Below are 24,385 nucleotides of genomic sequence, written 5' to 3'. Positions count from 1 at the left end.
AGTTGCAGCGGCAGTAGAAACTCCCAGCCCCACAGGAGAGTTCCTTGGAGAGACCCACAGGTTCTAGAACATACACAAACCCACTCACCTGGGGAATCAGCACCAGAAGGGCTCAATTTACTTGTGGGTAGTGGGGAAGTGACTGAAAGCTGGCTGAGAGCCAAGCAGGAGGATTTTTTCCTCTTGGACTCTTCCCCCACACACAGTGTCACAACACAGCAACCTGGGTTGCCCCGCCCTGGCAAATACCTAAGACTCCACCTCTTCAACAAAACAGGCACGCTGAGACGAAGAAATATGGCCCAAATGAAAGAACAGATCAAAACTCCAAAAATAGAACTAAGCAATGAACAGATAGCTAACTATCAGATGCACAGTTCAAAACACTGGTAATCTGGATGTTCACTGAATTGGTTGAGTATGGTCACAAAATGGAGGAGAGTGAAGGCTACGCAAAGTAAAATAAAGAAAGATATACAGGGAACCAACAGTAAAGGGAAGGAAACTGGGACTCAAATCAACGATTGGGAGCAGAAGGAAGAAATGAACATTCAACTAGAACAGAATGAAGAAACAAGAATTCAAAAAAAATGAGGAGAGGCTTAGGAACCTCTGAGACAACTTTAAATGTTCCAACATACGAATCATAGGGGTGTCAGCAAGAGGAGAGGAAGAGCAAGAAATTGAAAATTTACTTGAAAAAATAATGGAGAACTTTAATAATCTGGCCAAGGAAATAGACTTCCAGGAGATCCAGGAAGCTCAGAGAGTCCCAAAGAAGTTGGACCCAAGGAAGTACACACCAAGGCACATCATAATTATATTAGCCAAGATTAAAGATAAGGAGAGAATCTCAAAAGCGGCAAGAGAAAAGGAGACAAGGGGACAGTTATGTACAAAGGAGTTCCCATAAGACTGAATTCCCATAAGGAACCTTGTAGGCACTGACAGCTGATTTCTCAAAAGGAACCTTGTAGGCAAGAAGGGGCTGGCAGGAAGGATTCCAAGTCATGAAAGGCAAGGACCTACATCCAAGATTACTCTACCCAGCAAAGCTATCATTTAGTATGGAAGGACAGATAAAGTGCTTCCCAGACAAAGTAAAGTTAAAGGAGTTCATCATCACCAAGGCCTTATTACATGAAATGTTAAAGGGACTTCTCTAAGAAAAAGAAGAATATCAAAAACTATGAACAGTAAAATGACAACAAACACAACTATCAACAGCTGAACCTAAAAACAAAAACAAAAGCAAACTAAGCAAACAACTGGAATGGGAACAGAATAATAGAAATGGAGATCAGAGACAGGGGGGAGGATGGGGGAAAAGGTACAGGGAATAAGCAGCACAAATAGTAGGTACAAAATAGACAGGGGGAGGTTAAGAATAGTATTGGAAATGGAGAAGCCAAAGAACTTATATGTACAACCCGTGGATGTGAACTAAGGGGGAGCCATGGAATTCTGGGAGGAGGGGCGATGCAGGGTAGAAAGGAATAAAGGGGAGAAAAAAAGTGGGACAACTGTAATAGCATAATCAATATAATATATATTAAAAAAAAAAACCTTTGCTCCTCTTGACCTTATAGTTTTAATGGAATATTCTATGCTTTATCTTCTGTAAAGTTACTCAGGTATGAAGATTGTAAAGTATGAAGTAATATCTCTCAGGAACAGCTATGCTCAAAAGTTATAGGTTGTAAACGGAAATTATCTGTACTACTCCCAGCCATTCTTAAAAATAGGAGGGACTCTAGGAATAGAAAACATAAATATATATTTTATGATTAAATTCCAATTAATGTAGGAAATAGAGCTCTTCGTTCATTAACTGATGTTGAAGAATTTGATGCTCTAGTTTTATAATCATTTTTATCACCATGCCATCATTCCTTATTAAGCATACGATTAGCTCTTGTAAAGAAAATCTTGTTTTGAAGTTTTGAAATAGGTGAAATGCCAAATTTAAAGAAATACGGTAGCTATTTTTCTCTTGCCTGACCATTTTATTTCTGGAAATACAGGTTATAAATGAAGATTTTAAATTTGTTTTAATTTGTAAGACAAAGTTAGACCCTTTACTGGCATCTCAGTTATTTTTAAAGATGACTTTAAGGGAGTTTTGCATCAATCCAGTTCTCTCTGATTTTTTCCAGAGTGCTCGGTATAAACGAATGGCAGAATACAGGGTTCCAGTATGATGTCATCAGCTGCTTGAATTTGCTGGACCGCTGTGATCAGCCTCTGACTTTGTTGAAGGATATCAGAAGTGTCCTGGAGCCAACTAGAGGCAGGGTCATCCTGGCCCTGGTCTTACCCTTTCATCCCTATGTGGAAAACGGTGAGTGTGGTCAGGCTGCCTCTTCCCTACCATAGGTGTTTATTGCTATTTGTGAGTCTCTTTTTTAGAGTAGCCTAGAATTTTAAAGAATACAGTTAACCCCTGGAAAATACCTCCTTGATGAATGTTCATCTCAGTTTGGTTTTTGTGGAACTCTATCCCCTTTGCTGTGGTGATAATTAATGTTCAGTGAGGCCTGCTCACTCCAGATGGAAAGCATAACATGGGTCCATATTTTGTGCTTTTAAATGGAGCTTGCACCATTTATTTATTAGTTTATAAGCTGAGTCAAGCAGCAAATGATGCCTTTTAATCCGCCTGTATATACTTGCTGAATGTGATAGCTGTTTTGTATTTTACATTTATTGTCCCAGACTCCTAACAGTAATAAATGCTGTTATCCATTTTGCCCTTTTGTGTTCCAGCACATATCATTTCTTTGTGTAACATTTGGCTCTTTGATTGTATAACCTTGCTCTTCAGCAATATTGAATGAAGAATATATTGGAAGAAATGGTTTGATTTCCTGTTCATATTTATCTACTTTAACTTCTGGTAGTAGTCACATTGACTCATAGTTTTAGCTAATGTGGTTTTCATTTCAGGTCATTTTGAAAGTTATGACTTTAGGCCTCTCGCATTTTTGCAAGTTAATGTACAGTAATACAAAATTATTGATTATATAAGTAATACCTGTTAATATTTAAAAATCTTTAGTTTTTAAAAATTTTACTGCCTAGCTCAGCCTGAGGTTCAGAAACTCTTAAGAGCTGCCCTGGTTGGGTGGCTCAGTTGATTGAAGTGTTGTCATGTACACCATAAGGTTGCAGGTTCGATCCCTGGTTGGGGTGTATATAGGAGACAACCCATCGATGTTTGTCTCTCACATCGATGCTTTTTTCTCTCTCTCTCTAATCAGTTTTTAAAAACCTCTAAGAGCTTGCAGACATTTTTACAAAAAATTTTTAATCCTCACCTGAGTGATTTTTAGATTTTTTTAGAGAAAAGGAGGAAGGGGGAGAACATGGCAGGGAGAGAAAGTAACATTTATTGGCTGCTTTCCATACCACATACCTACGTATGTGCCCTGACTGGGAATTGAACCCACAACTTTTTGGCATATGGGACGAGGCTCCAACCAACTAAGCCATGCTGTCAGGGCAGCTTGCGGACACTTTTGAGAAGTGCACGAATATTTTGCAAGCATTGTGGTTAGTGACTGAAAATCTGTATCCTAAGGAATAATGTTTATGTTCGCTTATTGCCATGGATTTGTGTTGCCACTCACTTGCTCCCTTACTTCTTCTTGTCTTTATTTTTTCCCCCTCAGGTTTTAGTCTGTTTATATTTAATGCTTGTCTTCACATTTACTAAATGGTTTTAGATATGTGTTGATGACAGACAAAATGGAGATTTCTTTGGACATAGGAGGGTGAGAAAGAGTATAGACAGATATTCCCTCCCCATGTCCATTTTTACATTCCTGTTGTTGAATTGTCATGGTAAAGAAAACACTGTTTTAGAGATGCTGTATATCCTACCTGTATATCATACATGTGTTGTACAGTGAAAAACCCAGTAAATGTCCTTCTTGATAGTTCAGAGACCTGACCTTATTTCAGTGCAATTCCTGTATAATTGAGCCTTGGCTCTGTCTCTGCATTGTAGTCATGAGTCATCAGGTTGTAAGGTCTTGGTTTCCAGTCTTATTGGGTGACCATATGGTAGAACTTTAATGCAACTCCCTGGCATAGCAGGAGGTGTAGAAGAGTAGGGGAAGAACATCAGTTTGACCATGATTTTTATATCTTTGTGTTTCTGACACTAAATATGGAGGGGGAGTCACTTTGGACAAGAGGGTGGTTTCCAGTAAAGGCTGAAAACAAATTCCTTAATGGTGGATACACAGAGTTGCCTGCTGAGTCCAAGGAGTCTGTAGCAACACAGCACACCTGAGGCAAGCAGCTTTGTTGCTGTGGGTTACCTGGAGTGACCTATACATTTTGTACACTGCTTCTTGGTACTCTTTTATGATTTTTTCTCTAAGTCACTGATTAGACCCAGATGGTTTCCAGGTAACACTGTGAGGACTGGGAGGACTGATCTTGCTGTGTGAATTCATAAGTACTGGGCTCTTTGAAGGATAGCTGAGTGTACTTTGCATACTTGGCTTAATTTATTTTTGAACAAAAAGCAAATGTAGATTAAATGATTCTTTGTGTAATTTTTTTCGTTTGCCTCAAGGTTAAACTACAATGATTTTGTTACTTAATTTGGAATAAATGCAAAATGTGCCTAATTTCATTTATTTGGTTTACTAACCCAATTTTGGTTAGGGGTTATTAAATCCACTGAGAATTATCGTAAGCATCAAAAAAGTAAAGTATATGCAATCAAGAAAAAGAGAATTATATTGCAAAAATGAAACTGTAGTGATGTATAATTTTTTAATTGTAATTTTCATTAAAAGGTAATTCATGATAAAGTTCCAGTAGTTTACAAGAGAGTATATAATGAATAGTTTCTCATCTGTTCCAGTTCCACAATCTTGTTCAAGTTTATCAAATATATCCCCAAAGATAGTCTATGCATATGTGTGTGTACATGAAAAAATGGATTATATAATTAAAGCTCATCATAAATACTTACATTGCCACTGAAACATGTCTAGGAAATTATTCTTTACCAGCATATACAAGGTCTGTCCAGAAGGTATCCAGTGATGTACTATGAAAAATAGAGACGTTTATTGAAGAAGATCGAACATACAAGAAACATTGTACATAGGACAGTGACACGTCAGTCCCCTCAAAGTAGGAACCTTGGAACCTCACACAGTTCTCCCAGTCGCAGTCAACTGCTCTGTCATATTTTCCTGAACCTCACTGATGGTTTGAAGTGTCTTCCTTTTGAAAGGGGATTTTAGTTTTGGGAAAAGCCAGAAGTCACAGGCCACCAGATCTAGGCTGTAGGGGGGCTGAGTCACCTAGGTGATTTGCTGTTTCGTCAAAAATACTCTGCACGAGACATGAATGCATGAGTGGACGCGTTGTTGTGATGAAGCAGCCAATCACCAGTTGCCCATGGCTGGGGCCTTTTGAAACATCTGAATAGTTTCCGCAGAGGAATGTTCAAGCTTAACACAGAATTTGATGTAGATTTGTTGCTCAGTCATTTTGAATACACTGGCCATATAGTACACGTGCTCACTTGGCAGCATCTACTGCTCTCACTGACTAGTACAGCGAAGTTGTTCATGCATGTGTATTCCAGTCCACTCTCCATTGCTGCTAGGTTATATCCATGTGCGAACTGTTCTTGTTATATTAACAATAGGTAGACTTTTTCCAGGCAGACCTCATATGTGTCTGTGTTATTGTTGGGCTGTGAGCAGTGGTGTGCTGGAGCTGGTTTTTCTGGCTTATGAGTGCTGGTTGATATATTGGCAGGAATTTGGTGTCCTCATTGTGAATGTGGCCATTACTGCAGTTGACCATGGTGCAAGTACTTACACCATGGAAACTGGCACACACCACTGGTAGCCTCTTCTTGGAGCAGGTTGCTAAACATTTATGTACACACCACGGAGTGTGTGATAACCACTTCAGGAAACCCCTTCCAGACACCAGCAGTTTGCTTTATAAATAGTAGTGACATGAGCTTTTTTTTAAATTTTACTGATTTTTTTTTTTTTAGAGAGAACAGAGGTAGGGAGAGACAGAGCAAGAACAAGAAAAACATCGATTTGTTGTTTCACTTATTTATGCATTCACTGGTTACCTCTAGTATGTGCCCTGACCAGGGATTGAACCCTCAACCTTGGTGCATTGGGACAACACTACTACCGAGCCACCTGACCAGGCCTATGTGAGCATTCTTCTGCAGGTCTGCATACATCAGGCTGCTTTTTGCTTCAAGAAACAGAAGGAGCAACTACAAATAACTTTTTTTAACTTCTTTTTTTAAAATTAATTTATTTTTTCAAATACATTTAGCTCCTCCTTCCCCCCACCACTTTCCCCTGTCCTCCCTTCCTCCTCCCTCCTTCAATCTTTTCCCCACTTTGGCTTTTAAAAATTAAAAGACTATTTTAGCCTTGTCTCAGTTGGTTGGGCCTCGTCCCATAAACTGAAAGGTTGTGGGGTTTGATTCCCTGTCAGGGCACATGCCTAGGTTGCAGGTTCTGTTGCTAGTTTGCTCTCACATTGATATTTCTCTCCCTCTCTTTCTCTCCTTTCCCTTCTCTAAAATCAATAACCATGTTCTCGGGTGAGGATTAGAAAAAAAGTTTATTTTAGGAAAGTGAGTCCATAGTTGGTTAACTCAGAGATATACCTGCTCCATTAAAGCACAGAGCTTGCTGGTTTTTTTCATCTTCTGTGTTGACATTCCCCTCACAGTCACAAATGGCTGATGTGGTGCCAAGCATCCCCTGTAGGCATGACTAAATCTTGAAAGGAGAGGGCCTTTCTTCCATACCTTTTTTTTTGAGCAATGAAGGAAACCTTGTCCAGAGATCTCCCCAGCACTCAGGTCCCATTGGAAAAGATGGGGGCACACGTTCCTGTCCAACCAGCAACTGGCAAGGAGCTTAGGATACACATATGCACTCTTTGGATCTCGGTGTGTGTCTGGGTGTGGAGTCAGGGGGTCATCTGCAGTGAACATGTTTGCACTATGGGGCTGAGCTCACAGTGAAGGTGGAAGGGAATTGGCTGCTGAATACTCTGCCATAGCATAGTTTCATTCATTTAAAAATTATTTACTGAGTTACCTACGTTCTGGGGATACAGTGAGAAAAAAACATACACAAACAGGTGCCCTCATGGAACTTACATTTTGGTGAGGAAGACAGTCATTAAACAAATGGCATGTCATTGGTGATGTGTTGTGGAGAAAATAAACAGCAAAAGCATGAAAGGGGCCTCTGAAATTGGGGGTTGGGTTTGGGTACCATAATCTTAAAGAGGGTGCTTAGGGAGGGGCCTCACTGAGAGAGTATGACAAAGACCTGGAGGAAGGAAGGGTTAAGCTTGTCTGTATGATGCAGTTAGAGGGCTGGAAGTGCCAGCCTGTAATCCTAATGCTGTTTACGGAATCATCATCTTTTCCTCAGTGCTTTGAAGTGCCCCACCTTTATCATAGACTAAAGTCCAGTGTGTGTGTGTGGTTCTCTGCTGTTAAGATTGATCTTTGCAGCTCATCATGTGTTTTAATATCATGGCACTGCTTGCCCTCAGTGCCTGTTCAGACTTTTCTTGGCTCGTTTATATAACAGATCAATTTTACTAGTAGCTTATCTAGTTCCCCCTATATTAAATATATAGTTTAATTTAGAGATTATTGAGCCTTCCTAGTTAATAATAGGATGTATTTTCCAACTGGGTTAATTCTTGGTGTTCTTCAGTAACATGAAATTTTCTTCACAAAGGCCCCGCACAATTTTTGTTAGGTTTATTCTAATGGTGGATGTGTGAGATATTTTAAGTAGAAATTTCTCTCCTATCATATTTTTTATTTTTAAAATGTCCCCAGCTTTATTGAGGTATAATTGACAAATGAAAATTTTATGTATTTAAGGTACACATGATGATTTTAATATATGTATGCATTTTGTAAATGATTACCATTATCGAGTTAATTAACAGAGTACTTCATGTAGTTATCTTTTTGTGTGTGTTGTGAGATTTATTCTCTTAGGAAATTTCATGTATACTATACAGTATTATTAAATGTAGTCACCCTACTACACATTAGATCTACAGAACATATTCATCTTAAATTGAACGTTTGATTGACTCTGCTCCCCACACCCTCCCAGCCCCTGGCAACTGTTGTTCTTCTGTCTGGTTCTAGGAGTTTGGCTTGTTTAGATTCCATATACAAGTGAGGTCCTGCAGCATTTGTATACTTCACTGAGCATAATGTCCTCCAGGTTTGTTCACATTGTTGCCAAGTGGCTTTTCCATTGTGTTTTAGAATGAATACCATGTATACATATATAAGCAGTTGATATTTTTATCTTTTGTCTTATTGAATTACCTTAGTGTTTGCAATATTTTTTTTATTGATTCTCTTGTGTTTTGAAATGGTTTTGCTACTTTTCATATTCAGACATTTTCTTTTGTTCCAAGTGAGTTGATAGTTTATTCTAGAAAATGTTAATTAACAGTGGATATTTTTGTCTTTATTTTGACTTTAATGGAATGTTTCTACTTTAAATATGCTATCTTTTGGCTTCAGGTTGCTTTTGTTTGTCTTGAGATACATATTTTTTAAATCCTGTTTTCTTAAGGGTTTAAAAATTGGCATAAAAATATACAGTTGACCCCTGAACAATGCAGGGGTCTTGTTTAATTTCTATTTTGGTGTCTAAGATACTCACATATATACACAAAAATAGGAACCACTATTGAATATTTCACTGATTGTTTTCAGAATTTATGGAGGTATGGTCATCCTAGTGTTTTTATTCCTTTGACTTATTAAATTAATAACACTTTTCTAATATATATCTGTCTTTGCTGTTGTGGGCCTAGGCAGAGTAGTAATACATCACTAGATTGTCTTTACAACAATTCTAAATAAAAATAATTATCATTAATGTTGATGAATTGTTGGTCTGTATCTGGTCTTTCATTTATTTGGAGGATGCAATTTGTGCCATATTTTGAAATCAGTGAACTGCTGGCTTTGTAAAAACTAATTGGAAGTTTTTCCTTTTATGCTGTGGAACAGTTTAAAGGGCACGTGGTTATCTGCTCTTTGAAAGTTTAGTGATTTCTCCTGTTATAGCAGTGAGGCTGACACCAGTGAGGCCTGTGCTTTTTGAAAGGTCGTCTTTGCCAGCTTTCTCACTTTCTTCCAGGCTCATTGTTCTAGCTAAATTATACACAATTAGTCTGAAAGTTCCTATCCGTGTAAATACAACAAGCAAGTCTCTGGCTGGATTGTTTCCTGGAAAGAGCCTGGGCTTTGAGGGACAACCTGTGTTCCAACATGGGTCAGCCCTTATCACCTCTCATTAAGCTTAGTGTTTCATCTGTAAAATTGGGGCTAATACTTACCTTAAGGTATGTTGTAAGGATTAAATAATCTCATGTGTAGGGTAGAGCCCAGCTGTGTCTGTCTCCGCACTGGTATTTGATGCGTCAGATTTATTTTATCCCATCATGTTCTTTTATTTTGTTTTTATTTGTGGCTTTATTGACTATATCTGTTCTTCAGTTTGAAGTATTTGTTAATGTCCTTTAGATCTGCCTGTGAAACTCCTTTAACAATAAAAATCATAATATCATGCCTTCATTCTGCTTTTTAACTAACTTGGGCTTAAAGTTTACATTTTCCATTGGTTTATGTGACTTGACTCCATAGAGGTTTAGCTACGTGCCGATTAGTCAGAGGTTCAGATTCTCACAAGTCTTTTGTAGCAGAGAGAAAGAAATGGCTTATTTTGAGAATCCTGCTCCCGTCTTTTGGTATGTGGTTTAAGAGGTATTGTAAGGGTGTGTAGACACTAGAACCATGACTGTCTGTTTCCCTCTTTTAGTTTTTTCAGTATTATTCTGTTTTCATTATCATGGGAAACTAAATTTAAACAGAAAGCTATAGCTTAATTGTTTCTAGTAAAAATTCTGAATACTCAGGAATATTAATAGTTAGGGATTCAGTAAACAGTCCTTATGGATAAGGGTGTGAGGGCTGGTGGCTAGGGAATGAATGTGCTTCATATCTCGGTTGAAGTGCTGAAAACATTTTTCTGTAGAAACATTGTTCAGTGGTATTCATATGATGGCATTTGAGAGCCTACTACGTACCAGACAGTGCTAGGCAGTGGAAATACAAAGATGACAGATGAAAAATGTGCTTCTAGCCTTAAAATACTTACAGAATAGTACAGCAGATAGATGTAAACAGACAATGGCAGGATTGTTCAATAAGAAACATGGCAAAGTACTGTGGGTTTAGGGAAGACTCATTAACCCCTGGGGGAATTACTGAAGGTTTCATGTGGTAGGTGACACTCATGCTATTCTGTTTCTGTGAAGCCTTTTACTAGGCAGAGGAAACGGCATACGCAGAAGCATGAGAGAGTAGACATTCACAAAACCCATGGATAATATCTAGAGGCCACTGAGTAATAGTATTGTGCTCAATAAATACTGTTGGCTGGGTGGATGAATAAAAGAATGGACAATATACACACATCAGGCACTCATATGTAACCTGAGGGAGAAGAACTCCCTCGAACTTTGGGAAAGTGTATTCCAAATTTCAGCTTAAAAATCAGTCTTTGAAATGTAGTCCTTGCTTGTAGTGGGTAAGGCTTATTCTCAATGAAATATCAATACCTGTTTATCTTAGGGATTTTGTCTGCCAGTTAGTTATGCAAAGAACAGTATATTTTCAGCCCTGGAAGTACCAAAATGTAATGCTTCTCGGAAATGGAAAGTAAATGATCTAATTCAATACTTCTGTTCACCTGGATGGTGTTACTGCCTACTCTTTTTTTGCCATCCTGTTTAAAAGTTCTTTTATTTCATTGAAGCTAGCAGTCTCAAAGTGGGGGTACACACCCCAGGGAGTACACAAGATACTTTATTTTAGGATATGGGAAGAAAATAGTAGCATTTCTAATTACAGTTGACCCTGTAACAACACAGGTTTGAACTGCATGGGTCCACTTATATGCAGATTTTTTTTTCAGTAATTACTGTAAATGTATTTTCTCTTTCTTAGGATTTTCTTAATATTTTCTTTTCTCTAGCTTACTTTATTGTAAGAGTATAGTATATAATACACATATATAACATACAAAATATGTGTTAAATGACTTACCAGTAAGTGAGGCTTTTGGTCAAGAGTAGACTATTAGTAGTTAAGTTTTGAGGAGTCAAAAGTAAGTGTATTTTTGATTGTTCAGTGGGGAGAGGGAGTTGGTGCCCCTGACCCCTGCATTGTTCAGGGGTCAACTGTATATTTTTATGCCAATTGTTTAATTTCTATTTTGGTGTCTAAGATACTCACATATATATACATATACATGCTCACACAGACATTATACTTACATACAACATATGTGTACACACATAAATAGTTCATGTGCTCCCCCTTTCTCTTTCCATTTTTCCTGGCATGTGTGACTAGAAAGGTTGAAGATCACAGATTCAATTCATCCTCGAAAAACATTTTCAAAGGGATCTTAAAATATTTAAACATTCTATCTGGGGTTTTAAAATAAGAATATACCTTATTTTGCCCTGGCTAGTGTGGCTCAGTGGATTGGTCACCAGCCTGTGAACCAAAGGATCACGGGTTCGGTTTGCAGTCGGGGCATGTGCCTGGGTTGTGAACCAGGTCCCCAGTTGTGGGGCACATGAGAGGCAGCCACACATTGGTGTGTCTCTTCCTTTGTTTCTCCCTTCCTTCCCCTCTCTTTAAAAGTAAATAACTAAAAATCTTTAAAAAGAAATAAGAATATACCTCATTTAATACCATTTTAAAAGAAACCACTGAAGTAAAGTAATAGGTTGTAACTCATATTTAGTGAATGTACACTTGTGGGTACTTTAAATAGATTTTTTTTTTTTTGCACTGAAGTAACTTTCAAGGAACAAGTCATAGAAAGTTTTCTTGATGAGATGGTAATGAGTTCCATAAACATTCTTCCTGAATCAGCCCTTTGTCTGATATTTCCCTCCTAAATTGGTTACAGCTTAGACACTGTGAAGTACAAGGTGTTGCCCACTCCTTCCCTGCAGCTATTGGGCATAATTCTGACATATGAAGTTGGCTGTGGTGTATTCGTTTTGAGGTTTTCTCTGTTTAGCCTTCTGCCTTGGATTTTCTATATTTTAATTACCATCTTTTTACTATGTTCTATTCTAGTCTCACCTTTTGTTGGCAGTGTGATGTGAGTCATTTGTACAACCTGGCAGGAGAGTGCATTGTACCATTGTCCATGACAGTACTAAAGGAGATCATTTTTACTCCCAGGTACTCTGCAAGATGATTTTTCTTTAGCTCAGGTTTTGACACTTTCTTCCTCCCTTTCTTCTCCCTCCCTCCCAACTTAGTCTGATTGGCCTGTCACTTGCACAGTTTCCACTCAAACTGAGGCATGTGGTGTGGCTTCAGATCTTCAGGATAATAGTCATCACACACTTCATATGTTGAATAAAACAATATATAAGATGAATGTTATAAAAACGGAATTTTCTGAAAATGTTAGACTGCTTAGAATTTTAGTGATTTTGGAAAGTATTTGCAGTTTGATTTCATTTTAGTATTTTGGTAATTATTGTTAGTTGTTGTTTCCTTGTACTCTGGCATCTTGTAGCCATTCGTCTTTTCCATTTATCTTTGATTGTGTTTTTAAAGTCCTGATGGGTGTATGTTCATTAACACTGCAGTAACTTATGGATTTTCAGGACTTAATTGAAAATTAAAGCATTTCTATGGTCTTTCGTAGTTGTCAGGCACTCTTCTGTTTTCATAAGTGTCTTTCTCCTGTAATAGTAAATATTCAATATTATATAAGCAATAATGCCATGCTAAAAGCAATATATCAACTACTGTGCCATCTTGCATTTCGGGTCCTAAGTACTCACCTGATAATCTTATAGGTCAAGTTGCCATTTTTTCTTTACTTAGATTGGATGTGGGAACTGAAAGTTAATTTTCTTGTTCAGATGCCATTGTTAAGGTCCTGGCTTAGAACATGTTATAATTCTTATTTCCAGGCCACTTACCTTCTGCCTCTTTGCTGAAAAACATGCCCCAGGCTCACTAAGAAGAGTGTGAACAGGCATTTATAATTATTCAGAGTGGCACCTTTGGTAGCCAGACCAATTCTTTATGTGTTTATATGTGCATTGAAGGATGAAATGACTACTTAGATGATACTCTTTCCTGGATGAAAATTCTTTTTAAAAGTTGATTTTAGAAACCACATCTCTTTCAGAAACCTGTTACTTTTGCCTTTTTGGCTGCTGTTTAAGAAGAAAGTATCTCAGTAGTTCATTATCTTGTATCATTTTAATTCAAATATGAACAGTCTAGTCACATGGCATGTAAACTGAGTATATGCTCTACTGGCTTTAAAATAGCATCCCGCTTGCAAAACCTGTTTACATAGGACTTTAGAGACACTATCAGAAGGTATTGTCAATGCGTTCTTCCTACCACTCCAGTCCCAAAGCCTGAAGAAATAATCAGCTTTTATTTTCATTAGCTGTATATTTTCTTCTGTGAATTTATTTCTGCTTTATTAATAACAAGTAATGTTTACTATAACTTGATCCGCAAGCGTTTGCAATATGTATATAATGCCTACTCTTGCATACTGTACAAAGTAGTCTTCAACCCACAAAAGCAGCCTTGTCTATATTGAAACATTTCCTGTGCCCACTGTGCTTCTGAAAGAGTCCATGCTACTGAGATACCTGCCTGGTCTCTTAATATTGTATCAGATGTTTTTTGTTATGTATTTACCAAAACAGGTTCTACATAAAGACTCATTGTATTTGTGCAAGTCCTCCTTTGAATTCTTCTACAGGAAACCGTGATTATTGTTGGCTATCGGCAGCATAGTTTTTTAGTCAAACATACATTATATCTGCATAATATCTTTTTCATACTTTACACTTACGTGTTGTTGGCTTGTTCCCACATATTTCTTATTATAAAGTTCTTGAGCAATTTCCTGAAAAATACGCCTAGCACTCTTTTTCTGTAAGTACAAATGAGAAAAAAAAAATGCCCCCACCTTAGGACTAGAAGCGATAGATGTTGCATATCACCATGTTCCCCCTCCCTTCCTCCAGCCCACTTTCCCATATCTGGTATTTTGAGTATATTAATTAGAATTTATGGCTGAAAACTATAAAGTTTAAATCCCATTTTATCATTTGAGTTACCATCCAGTTTCTCAACAATAAGAAACAGTAGCTGTGGTTGAAAGTTACCCTGATGCTCTCTGTGTTTCTTAAACTGTTTCAGATTTGAAATAGTTACAAACAGCCACAATGTAAAAGACAAGCATTGGCCTGTACCTTTTGGGAATCTTCTTTTTCTTTGCTTCTTAAAGTGTTAGATTTTGACTGTCAAGAAGAAAAGTAAAATCTTAGAAGACATTTTATGTACTCGAAACAATTGTGGCAGAGCTCTCCTACCATAAGATTTATACTTAATATTTAATGCTATAATGTAAGAGTTAATCATTTTCTTGCCATTTTTGAGATGCTTATATTATTAAAATAACTCAGACTGATGTTGGTTGTTGGATTTATAGTAATCATAATAGAATATTTACAGAGCCTTCTTATAGCATATGAGCAGCCAGGAGATACCCTTTCTCAAAAACTTTAGGCCTTTAAAAAGTATTTTAGGGTTTCTAATTTCTTTGTTCACCCCTTTTTGCTCATTCTTAAACCGTTCTTCCCCCACCCCCAGCAGAAAATTAGCATATATGATGGTTCTAAAGAAGGGGTCCTTATTCCCATATTACTGGGTTTTAAAGAGAAGACATTGTGTATTCCTGTCAGTAATAATTTCTGTGATGAAAATATATGCCTTCTTCTCTGACCTCTCCTACAGGTGACATTTCCTGTAGCTACACAGAAGATGTTAATTGGATGAGCTGTTTCTGAAGCTCATGTAGGGAGAGGTAGGAATCCAGATGCAAGGGAATTTGACTTACTTTGGAGAGGATGATGAAGATCACGAGTACACCAGCAACGTAGATGGAGAGCAGTGATAGCAGAGCGATCAGGAGGCCCTGCAGTTCCTTGCCTAGACCTTTCATTTCTTGTTAATTACAAAAACAGAGAGAGCTACAGTCACTATTGAAACTTATTACTGCAAATATACGTTTAAAGTTTAACTGAAGCTACATTTTAGAGGTGAAACATGAACTTACTCTGCTTGATGATTCATAAAAATTTATTTATTGTCTTTTGATTCAAAAGACACTCAAGTATACCATATAGCTAAAGTCAGTTTAACATTTTTTAGAATGTATTACGCTGAAAATGTTACTTGTTTTTAAAACAATTTATTTAAAAATTCAATTAGTTGTCATAATGATAAAAATCACTTTTTATATAAAGCATTACTTAAAGTTAGGTAAACATTTTAAGACAGTTCAAGGGCATTTACGATTTCTTTTGGTAGAAATGATGTACAGTGTCACTGAGAGTCTGTTTATGGAGTGAAGAAGATATTTCCCCTCTATTTGTTAATGCTGACATTTGTGACCTCGAGCCATTCATTATACGTAGCTGACTAATGCAGTTTGTAAAGGGACCCGAGAATGCCATGCAATGAGGATCTTGGCGATCACTAGGCACTTAAAAGACAGGTGTTGTTGCATGTTCCCTTCCTTTCTAATAAAGTCTTGGAGGTAGAATTCTTAAATACATTTTCACATTCTGAACTCTCCCTCCTTGTAGGAAGTGTCCTGTGCTCTATGTAGGCATAGGTAACACGCTCTGCATTCAAGTGTTTGATTATTTGAAGTACAAAATACAATTTGATTTGTAGTCATTATCTGAATAACCTATACTTTTAAACTATATATCCCATAGATGCTTATTTTGTGAGCTCAGTTTATGTGACATATATTTTTGTTCTGAAACTAACAGATGTGTAAAATTTTTAAAAAATATTTCAAGTGCTAGAATTAGGAGTTCTACAGAAAAGGCAGGACATTTTTATGTCTGTATTAATGATACTTTCATTTCTGCTCCTAAACAAGAATTTGTCTTTACATGAGATTGCAGTTTTGGGACCATTATCTTCTTCAAACCCTTTTTCCCTTTGGATGATATTTTTTTATAGAAGACTAATGCAGTGAGCCATGCAGATCTCCAAAGTTGTTTTGTTTTTGTTTTAATATCTGAAGCTAACATTTACCTAGTACTTGCTATAAATCAGACACCATTAAATGTGCTTTATGTATATTAATTCATTTATGATTTATCTTATAGGTGAGAATCAGATAGGGTGAAGTGGCACGGGACTATCAAAAGCCCCTGGAAATACTCCTAGTAATTGAAAGCAGGGATTCTAACACAGGAGAGCTCAGGCCCTCAAAGGCCTGTGTGGGTGACTTCACATATCCATGATCTCAGTGCTCATCATGTTGGAGTCCGTTTTAAGGGAAGAGATAAAAAGGAGTCAAGGAGTTAATACCCTCTCTTCCTTTCCCCAGAATCATGTGCAGCTTTTTTTCTGAAATATTAAAATTTAATTTCTTAATATATAGGCCTTAGGTTCAGTATCCTCACTTGAATGAGGAAATTGTCATGAGTTTTAACAAATCTCAAGAAGCCATAGTCACTCTGGTCCCTTTCTCTTCTGTCCACCCAGAATGGTAGGGGCAGGGACACCCCTGTGGCTTCTGTTCAAATTTCTATTTATTCTCCATAACATGTATTTTTTCTGAGTCCAATTTATGATCACTTAGGCACTCCTTCAGTGTTTTGTTCTAGATGGTGCAATATCAGACCAGTTTCTGAGAAAGCTGATAGAAACCATCACAAGTTTCCCTTTGGCCTCAGTACGTCACACCACTCACTGTAATAGATAGAAAGATTACCTTCACTAATAATGTCTGGATGTGGGGGGAGAACATAGCGCTCAACATACCCCTCACTTTGTGGAAGCTGGAGGCTGGGGGCGGGGGTCACAGTGGTTTTTTAACCAAACTGCATGTTGGCTTGTATTCAGGTCATGACCCTTCCCTGTCTAGCATATTAAGCCAATAGAGTTCTGTCATACCCTCTGTGTCTCAGTGGTGTAATGCATTTAGAGGGCTGAGCACAATGCGGCGTACCGGAGTACAGCCATGACCGACTGACCTCTCACTACCAGCACCGTCCCGGCTCCAGCTTGCTTGGCCCTCGGGTCCTGTGAACTGGGAAAAGCTATTCCACAGATGTAGATGGCACTGTCGTTGGATGTCAGCCTGTTGACCGTGAGGGAGACCTGGTTTTGTGCCAGGTCCCTCCTCACTGTAAATTTGTCTGTCTCACTTGTGCACCCATCCAAGCAGAGAGTCTCTGGCTGGTGAGCTCCGTAGCGAAACCACAGGTTGCTGGGTTGCTTGGAAGGGCACCCCGCTGCAGAGAAGGAGCAGGGCACGGTCACAGCCACTTGAGTGTAGTCCACTTCGAGGACAGGTGGTTGAGAGACAGAGATGGTACAGTTGCCTGCAGCACCTGTGGGAGGAAGACAGCCTGTTCTTCTATCTTGCTGACGTTTGTGGGCTCAGGAACTCCGAATTTTTTTTCTAACCTTACTCTCAACACAAACAAGAATATAAAAATAAGACATTGGTGGTCCTCACTTTTTCTGACTCCCTGTATTTCTTGATGCTAACCTGCTGGTTTACAGTGATGTCTGGTTACTTGGGCACAGCCCCAGAAAACTTCCAGTGGGATCAGCCTCAAGAACAGAGGTGGTCACAGATCCGGATCAGAAGTTCAGGAACCCCATGTTCACTGTTGGTGGACTGATTGGCAGGTTTGGACTGATTGGCAGGTTTTTCTGGGATCTCTCAGAGCCTACGTCCTCCTCCGTACCCCTGGCCTTATAGGATCGTTGTGCTCAGTGTGGTACTGGGATCAAAGCCCTCATGCCAGTGTCGATTCTATGGCTGAGCCACCTGAGCAGTATGTGTTTGGGGATTTTGCCTCGTGGGGGTTGGGATTGCTAGGAATTCATGGCAATTCACAGTTGTCCCTTTTGTGAGCCCAGTTGTCCTTATGGGAAACACTATAAAAGAAAACTGTGCACCTGGGGAAATGCCACCCTGGCTTGGTTACTGAACAGAGCCCTTATGAGCGGGCCATGCCCGGCTAAGCAAACTGATTTCTTCTGGGTATTTATCACTGCTTTGTAGTCCCTTGTAGCTTCTTTGATGAACAGTATGGTGATAAAGGGCACAGACCTGAGTTGGGATCCCAGCTCTGAGTGCATCTCAGCTTCCTCATTAGAAGAATAGGGGAGTATTCTATGTCTTGTGGGGTTAGTGGGACATTTGAGACCATTGATGTAGGAGGATTTACTTGCCTAACCTACAGGAAGTATTGGGTTGGCCAAAAAGTCTGTTACGTTTTTTCCCATATGAAGGGTCTAGTAGTGTGTGGTTGTCTTAAACTTCATTTGAAACAATTTTGTTAGATTCTATTGTGACAGCTGTCATATCAGCATGTATTTTTAAAAATTATTAAAACTGGTGAATTTTTGTGCAGCCATTTTAATTTGAAAATGGAAGAAGATACACAACATTTTTGGTGCATTATGCTTTATTATTTCAAGAAAGGTAAAAATGCAGCTGAAATGCAGAGAAAGATTTGTGCAGTATATGGAGAAGGTGCTGTGACTGATCAAATGTGATTTGTGAATTTTCTTGGTACTATTGACGTTTTGTCCAAATAATTCTTTGCTGTGGGGCTGTCTTATTCATTGGAAGATGTTTATTTTAGCAGCACCTCTGGCCTCTACCCACTAGAAGCCAATAGTGGGAGATAGCCAACATACTCAAAATATCCGAGTCAATAAAGTTATTGGTGAAAATGAAAAATGTATCTTTTATTTTATGGAAAAAACATAATGGACTTTTTGGCCAACCCAATATTTAAGAGCAGGTAGGGAATTTCTGCTGCCTGTACCACTTTTCCTACTGCCACAGTGTTCTGCGCCCATTTCAGAGGTAATTACGGATGTCCCAGTAAGGTGCTGGCGGGGCTGGGAACGGACACCTGGGCCAGGGCCCCTCCACCATGTCATGCTGCTTCCCCAGCCACACAGGGTGACCCTACCTTGACCTCATCCCAGGTGTGTGAATCTGGAAAGCCACTTGCTTGTTTGTAATTGGAAGTTCTGCCCTAATATATATATATAAAATATATATATATATTTTTTGCCAGTTTTTAGTCTCATTTCTGCCTGGTTGTGTGTTTCCAAATGGTTTTATTTGTGTGAGTCTGTAAATGAAATAGAAGAATCATCCACCTGACCTGATGCTTATGTTTCAGATGGGTTTTTTTCACTTAACATTTTTCTTACATGTCTTGTTATGAGGCACATCTGTTCTCACCATATTTTAATTTTAATATTTGTACAATTTGAGATGAGCAGGGAGCTTTTTAGTGATGATTTGATAAATATAAATCATGTGAGAGGGTTAGGTCACCTGAAGAAGACCAGCTGAAGGTACTGGGTTCACTGCTAAGTTTCATAAACAGTCCCTCAGCCTCCTACCCAGACTACTGCCTTAGAAGCCTAGACAAACACTTTACAGCTTGTAACGAGTAATCATAGAATCTTGGAAGTTTGAATTAGAAATGGCCATGTCAAAACATAACAGAATTAACCGACAGTGTCTCAAATCCAAGTCCTCTGTTTGATGAAGTTCTTAAAAAAAGCTGGCTTTTAACTCTTTTCTTGGAGAGCTAATGCCCCATGGTAAAAGAAATATTTCCAACTCTGGAGTTTTGTGTCTCCGCCTGTTTTGCAGTTCTGAGAAAAGAGCCTGCGTGGGAGCAAACCAGTTGTAGGGTTTCCTGTAAGAGCACAGACCTATGAGGAAACTTCTGTATCTCCCCTGCACCAGTTAAGCAACGTCTAGGGAAAAAGAGAAGTTTGGGTAATATGTCACACCCCAGCTTGCTCTCGTGAAAAATTTCTCTTTAAGAACTTGCATGTTCTGTAGGATTTTTATTTTTATTTTTTATTTTTTATTTTTTTATTATTTTTTTTCTTTTTAGCACAGAACCCTCTGAAAAGGTTGAAATTTTATCTCCTTGATGGATGGAATAAAAGAAGGTTACTTTACTATTTTAAAAAACAGAACTGGAAAATAAGTGGAAAACTAATTTTTGACACTGAAGAAAAGCCTCTTACGGACAGTTTCAAACATGCAGCAGTAGTAGCAGGCTAGCTCAGTGAGCCCCTGCCATCGCTGACTCCAGCCCCATCTTGCATCCTGCCTGCTGACTCAGTCCTCCCGTAGGCTCCTTCACTCCCATGTTGTTTTAGGGCAGATCCCAGACATTCTATGTGAGGATCTTTCAGGGTACATCTTTAAAAGATCAGGATTCTTCTTTAAAATAACGCTAGTTAAAAGTTTATAAATGAAATATGTATTTAATAGAAAAATACAAAATATTACTGAAAGTAGAAGTGAGAGGTCACTCATAGTTCTTTCACCCAAAATAACCACTGTTAAAATTTATATATATATATATATATTTTTTTTTTTTTAACAGATGAAAAAATTTTAAGAGGTTTTGCTGCCTTCTCTGCCCTGTGACCCAACTTTTGTGGGCAAATCTGAGATCATTAGGTTTATTAGAACTATGATGAAATTATTAGAACTGTGAGGTGGGAAACACTTTCTTTTTCATGGAAGAAAACAGATATAGGAAGAATTTTAAAAATAGATGTATTTTAGGATGGTTAGTCTCTAGAAAAGAGCCATGGCAATTTTTTCCCCCAGATAATTACTCTAATTTACAGAAATTGGGCTTTTCAGAAACATTAGTTTCTGAAAATATTCAAGAATTGTTCAGTGCCTCTATGTGCTGAGTTTGGGAACTCACCATATGGGAAGTAAATTGTTGATGACAAGCACATGGAATTTTAGGAATATTTTCAACCCTTTTGTGCGGTGCTATCTCTATAAAGCAGCATAATAGCAAAAGGAATTTTTCAGTGTTGACATGAAACTTTCTCAGCTATTATTTTGTCACCTATTTTCCTGTGGGAAAAGCAAACTTACTGCTTTAGACAATATCCATAATGTTTACATTTAAAAATTAATCTATATGAGCTTAACATATAAATGCTTTAGGCAAAAACTAGCGATTGATTTAAATAAAATGGAGGAGAGAGAATTAAAAAGAAGGAGCTTACCGACATAAAACAGAGTCATACTGATTTCCAGACCGAGAATGATCTTGACTGCTCTCACAGCCTCCATATCTGTGTATGTGTGGTGAGGAGTATGCATTTAAAGAGAGCTGGCTTTTTTTTCTCTCTCTTTTTATAAAGGAAGAACTGAAGAGAGGAACTCTTATTAAGGAACCATAATCAGGAACTTTTTGAAATTGTGTAAATATTTTTTGTAACCCAGTTTCACCATTTAAAGTTGAGATTTTAGCTTAGAGCACATTTCTAAATGTACATATGATAAATTTTTCTTGGATTTTACAAATCTTCACAGGCTTTATATGGTTTGAGTAAGATTGTGATTTGTGCATATTCCCAGGAAGGAGTATTGTTTGATAGATAGTGACCCTTTAAATTTCCAGAGCAATTACCTCTGGTCCTGGGGCACCTACTGTGTGCTCAGTGCTGGGACAGTAACTCTGGGAATGGAGAAGCAGAAGGAAATGTCTTCATGTAGAGACAAAAGGAAGATTAGTGAAGAATAAATATCACAACACAATGAAAAGTAAGCTGTGTGCCCTTAAGTAGTTATGCCTAGTTTTGTGTGACTGCTTTTTAATGTGCTGTGAAACAGATGTGTGGAACCTCTGTTATCCCATACCTTCCCCAGCCCCTGCGCCCCCAACTCTTGGAGATTCTTTGTAAGCAGCAGAAACTGACTCTGCTGACTGAAACAAAGGGGAATTTATGGAAAGGTTTGTGGTGAGCAGTTAGAGAGTCACTGGAGTACCAGAGAATTGTGTATGGGGGCTACAGCCAAGAAAAATGCCCCAAATCACTATCAAACTGATGTGAAGCTTACAAAACTGCACCAAGCACCAGATGTCGTGGTGAGGACCAGACTCAGTACTGCTCAGTGCTGCCCCAGGCTCAGCTCACCGCCACTGCTCCAACCCCAGAGAAGGAGCTTTGGGCCCCACTCCTGGGCCACTATCTTCATCCCAGGACTAGGCGAGCGTGTCTGAGCTCAGGCCAGGTGCAAGTGCCTTAGTGGCAAGAAAGGCTGGGGAAAGCAGCTTCCCAGGCTTTGCCTGCCCCCACAACTCTGGGATAAGGTTCAAGTACTGTGCCACTGAGAATGAAAATCTTTCCACTGTAGTGTTTGTACTCTTGGCACTTGTCAATGATATATTTTCTCTTTTATAGAAAGTTATTCCTAATCTGAATTTAGTAATGTTTTTAATATATATATGTGTTTATTTTACACCATCATAGTATCTAAAAGCACCCCATAGTTATATGCACCATTATCTGCCTGTATCTCTCTTTATAGTCAGTGTTTGGTGTGTATGTGAACTTGAAGACCTTATCATCCCCTTTCTCCCTCACCCCACCCGCCACCCGCACATTTGATGCTCACAGATGTGGAAATGACTGACATTGATTCCAGTCACTATTCCAAGAAATGCCAGGGTGACTCATTCATTTTAGTGTTCTATCTCTCTATGATCCTGGAGCTTAACTTTTGTGAAACTGTTCTGAAAAGTTAGGGAGTGGCTCAACTTCCCTTGAAAAACACACTGATTATCTATTTTTATAAATTAAAGTACTGTATTAACCTAGTTTTATTTTCAGCCTAACAAACCTCTGTAGTTAATATGTTGCATAAGTTTATTACATTCGTGGTATTTTTGGCACTTACCCAGAACTCTCTTTCAAGTATCATGTGTTATTCTTGCTTCAATATTCTAGTTTTTAGTGAGGAGTTTTCCAAACCATTAGCCATTATACGTCGGTGGATCAGTCAAAGTGGGGGTGATATCTGAAACTTTGCCAGAGAAGGTAATGGTATAGGCTTTGGGTCCAGGTAAACCTGATATACCTTTCTGCTCTCATTACACTCATTAGCTTTGTAAGCTTGGGCTCCTTCTTTAGCCCTTCTAAGCCTCTCTACCTGGTCTCTGTCCACCTACCTCAGGGGTACCTGGCAGGTGAGTCATTAAAGCGCCCGTGCTCAGCACATAATCTTCCCTTTGTCCCTCTTTAAATAACTTGTTTGTTCAAGAATTTAACTTAATGTTTTCATTTGTTTTAGTAGGTGGCAAGTGGGAAAAACCATCGGAAATTTTGGAAATCAAGGGACAGAACTGGGAAGAACAAGTGAATAGTCTGCCTGAAGTTTTCAGGAAAGCAGGTTTTGTTATTGAAGCTTTCACCAGACTGCCCTACCTGTGTGAAGGGGACATGTATAATGACTACTACGTTCTGGATGATGCTGTCTTTGTGCTCAAACCAGTGTAAACCCGTGGAGGCCACAGTCTGCAGAGCCCTCCTGGAGAGGGTCTGCATTCTCCATTACGTGAAGGGGGGATCTCTGGGGACTGCTGTTCTAAATATCATGTAGGAATTTAAAAAGCCAAAATACTAATTATTCCTTTGTCGTGTGTAAAAGGAATGTTTTTTAAAAAACAAAACCCGACGCTTTGAGGATTTTTATCAGCTCTTAATAATGCAGGTCTCCAATTATGGAAAATATTTTTTATACTTAATTACAGTGGGAGACTCCTCCCCAGTCCAAGCAATAGTCATGATTCCAAATGGAACAATAAATATGGATTGTTTTTAATAAAATGAAGACTGGCAATAAAGGCATCCATTCAATTGCAAATACTGATTATAAGGTATAGCCACTGGTACGCTTTGATGTTTAGACATTCTTTCTGTCATTATTCAAAAAAATGTTTTTAATCATGCTAATAAACTTTTTTGGAGATGAATTTGGTATCAGGTTTGAGTTCATATAAGGCTCTCCCCTAGAATCTCTTACTACTTTGATTTCAGGGATGCCCACATAGTAGCACTAGATGAAAGACGCAGTTGACTTGAACATATGATGAAGGAAGGCTTCAGATGAGAAGGGTTGGGGATTATTACAAAGCACGACCACCAAGACAGTGGAGACCAACCCTCAAAAGAACGACCTCATTGAGGTTAGTACTTCAGGGACTGCCCATTCCCCAATTCATTTGCTTTGGGAAATGCAAAACACTGGGTTCTGACTTTGCAATAGCTAACATCCTGCACTTCAGAACTTTGTTTTTCTGGACAATCTCAGGTTCTCAAGAGTTGAAACATTCAGTTGTGTCT

General features: G+C 38.5%; 2 protein-coding genes across 3 annotated transcripts in view; one reads left to right on the top strand and one right to left on the bottom strand.

Moving 5' to 3' along the window:
• Nucleotides 1–24,026, top strand: part of METTL9 (methyltransferase 9, His-X-His N1(pi)-histidine) — a 51,521-nt gene extending 27,495 nt beyond the window's left edge. Inside the window, exons 4-5 of one of the 2 annotated variants that reach the window (XM_054580905.1) lie at nt 2,157–2,341; nt 23,337–24,026. In XM_054580905.1, coding sequence (XP_054436880.1) covers nt 2,157–2,341; nt 23,337–23,539 — 388 coding nt within the window. In that variant the 3' untranslated portion in view covers nt 23,540–24,026. Of the gene's footprint in view, nt 1–2,156; nt 2,342–23,333 lie in introns of both variants that reach the window. The other variant, XM_054580904.1, reaches the window with a different exon arrangement.
• On the bottom strand, nt 11,775–21,364 carry IGSF6 (immunoglobulin superfamily member 6). Its single transcript, XM_054580906.1, has 6 exons — nt 21,263–21,364; nt 17,203–17,562; nt 15,042–15,148; nt 14,395–14,442; nt 13,992–14,072; nt 11,775–12,850 (listed from the first exon to the last, which is right to left on the bottom strand). Exons 1-6 carry the CDS (start codon nt 21,357–21,359, stop codon nt 12,797–12,799), a joined length of 747 nt encoding a protein of 248 aa, XP_054436881.1. The 5' UTR covers nt 21,360–21,364; the 3' UTR covers nt 11,775–12,796.
• Nucleotides 24,027–24,385: the final 359 nt, after the last annotated feature.

The sequence above is a fragment of the Pteronotus mesoamericanus genome, unplaced genomic scaffold (genome assembly GCF_021234165.1).
Source record: "Pteronotus mesoamericanus isolate MK-2021 breed Mesoamerican mustached bat unplaced genomic scaffold, CSHL_Meso_final contig_64, whole genome shotgun sequence".
NCBI classification, from domain to species: domain Eukaryota; kingdom Metazoa; phylum Chordata; class Mammalia; order Chiroptera; family Mormoopidae; genus Pteronotus; species Pteronotus mesoamericanus.
The sequence above is the reverse complement of the archived record's forward strand: the minus strand, read 5'-3'. Positions and strand labels throughout refer to the sequence as shown.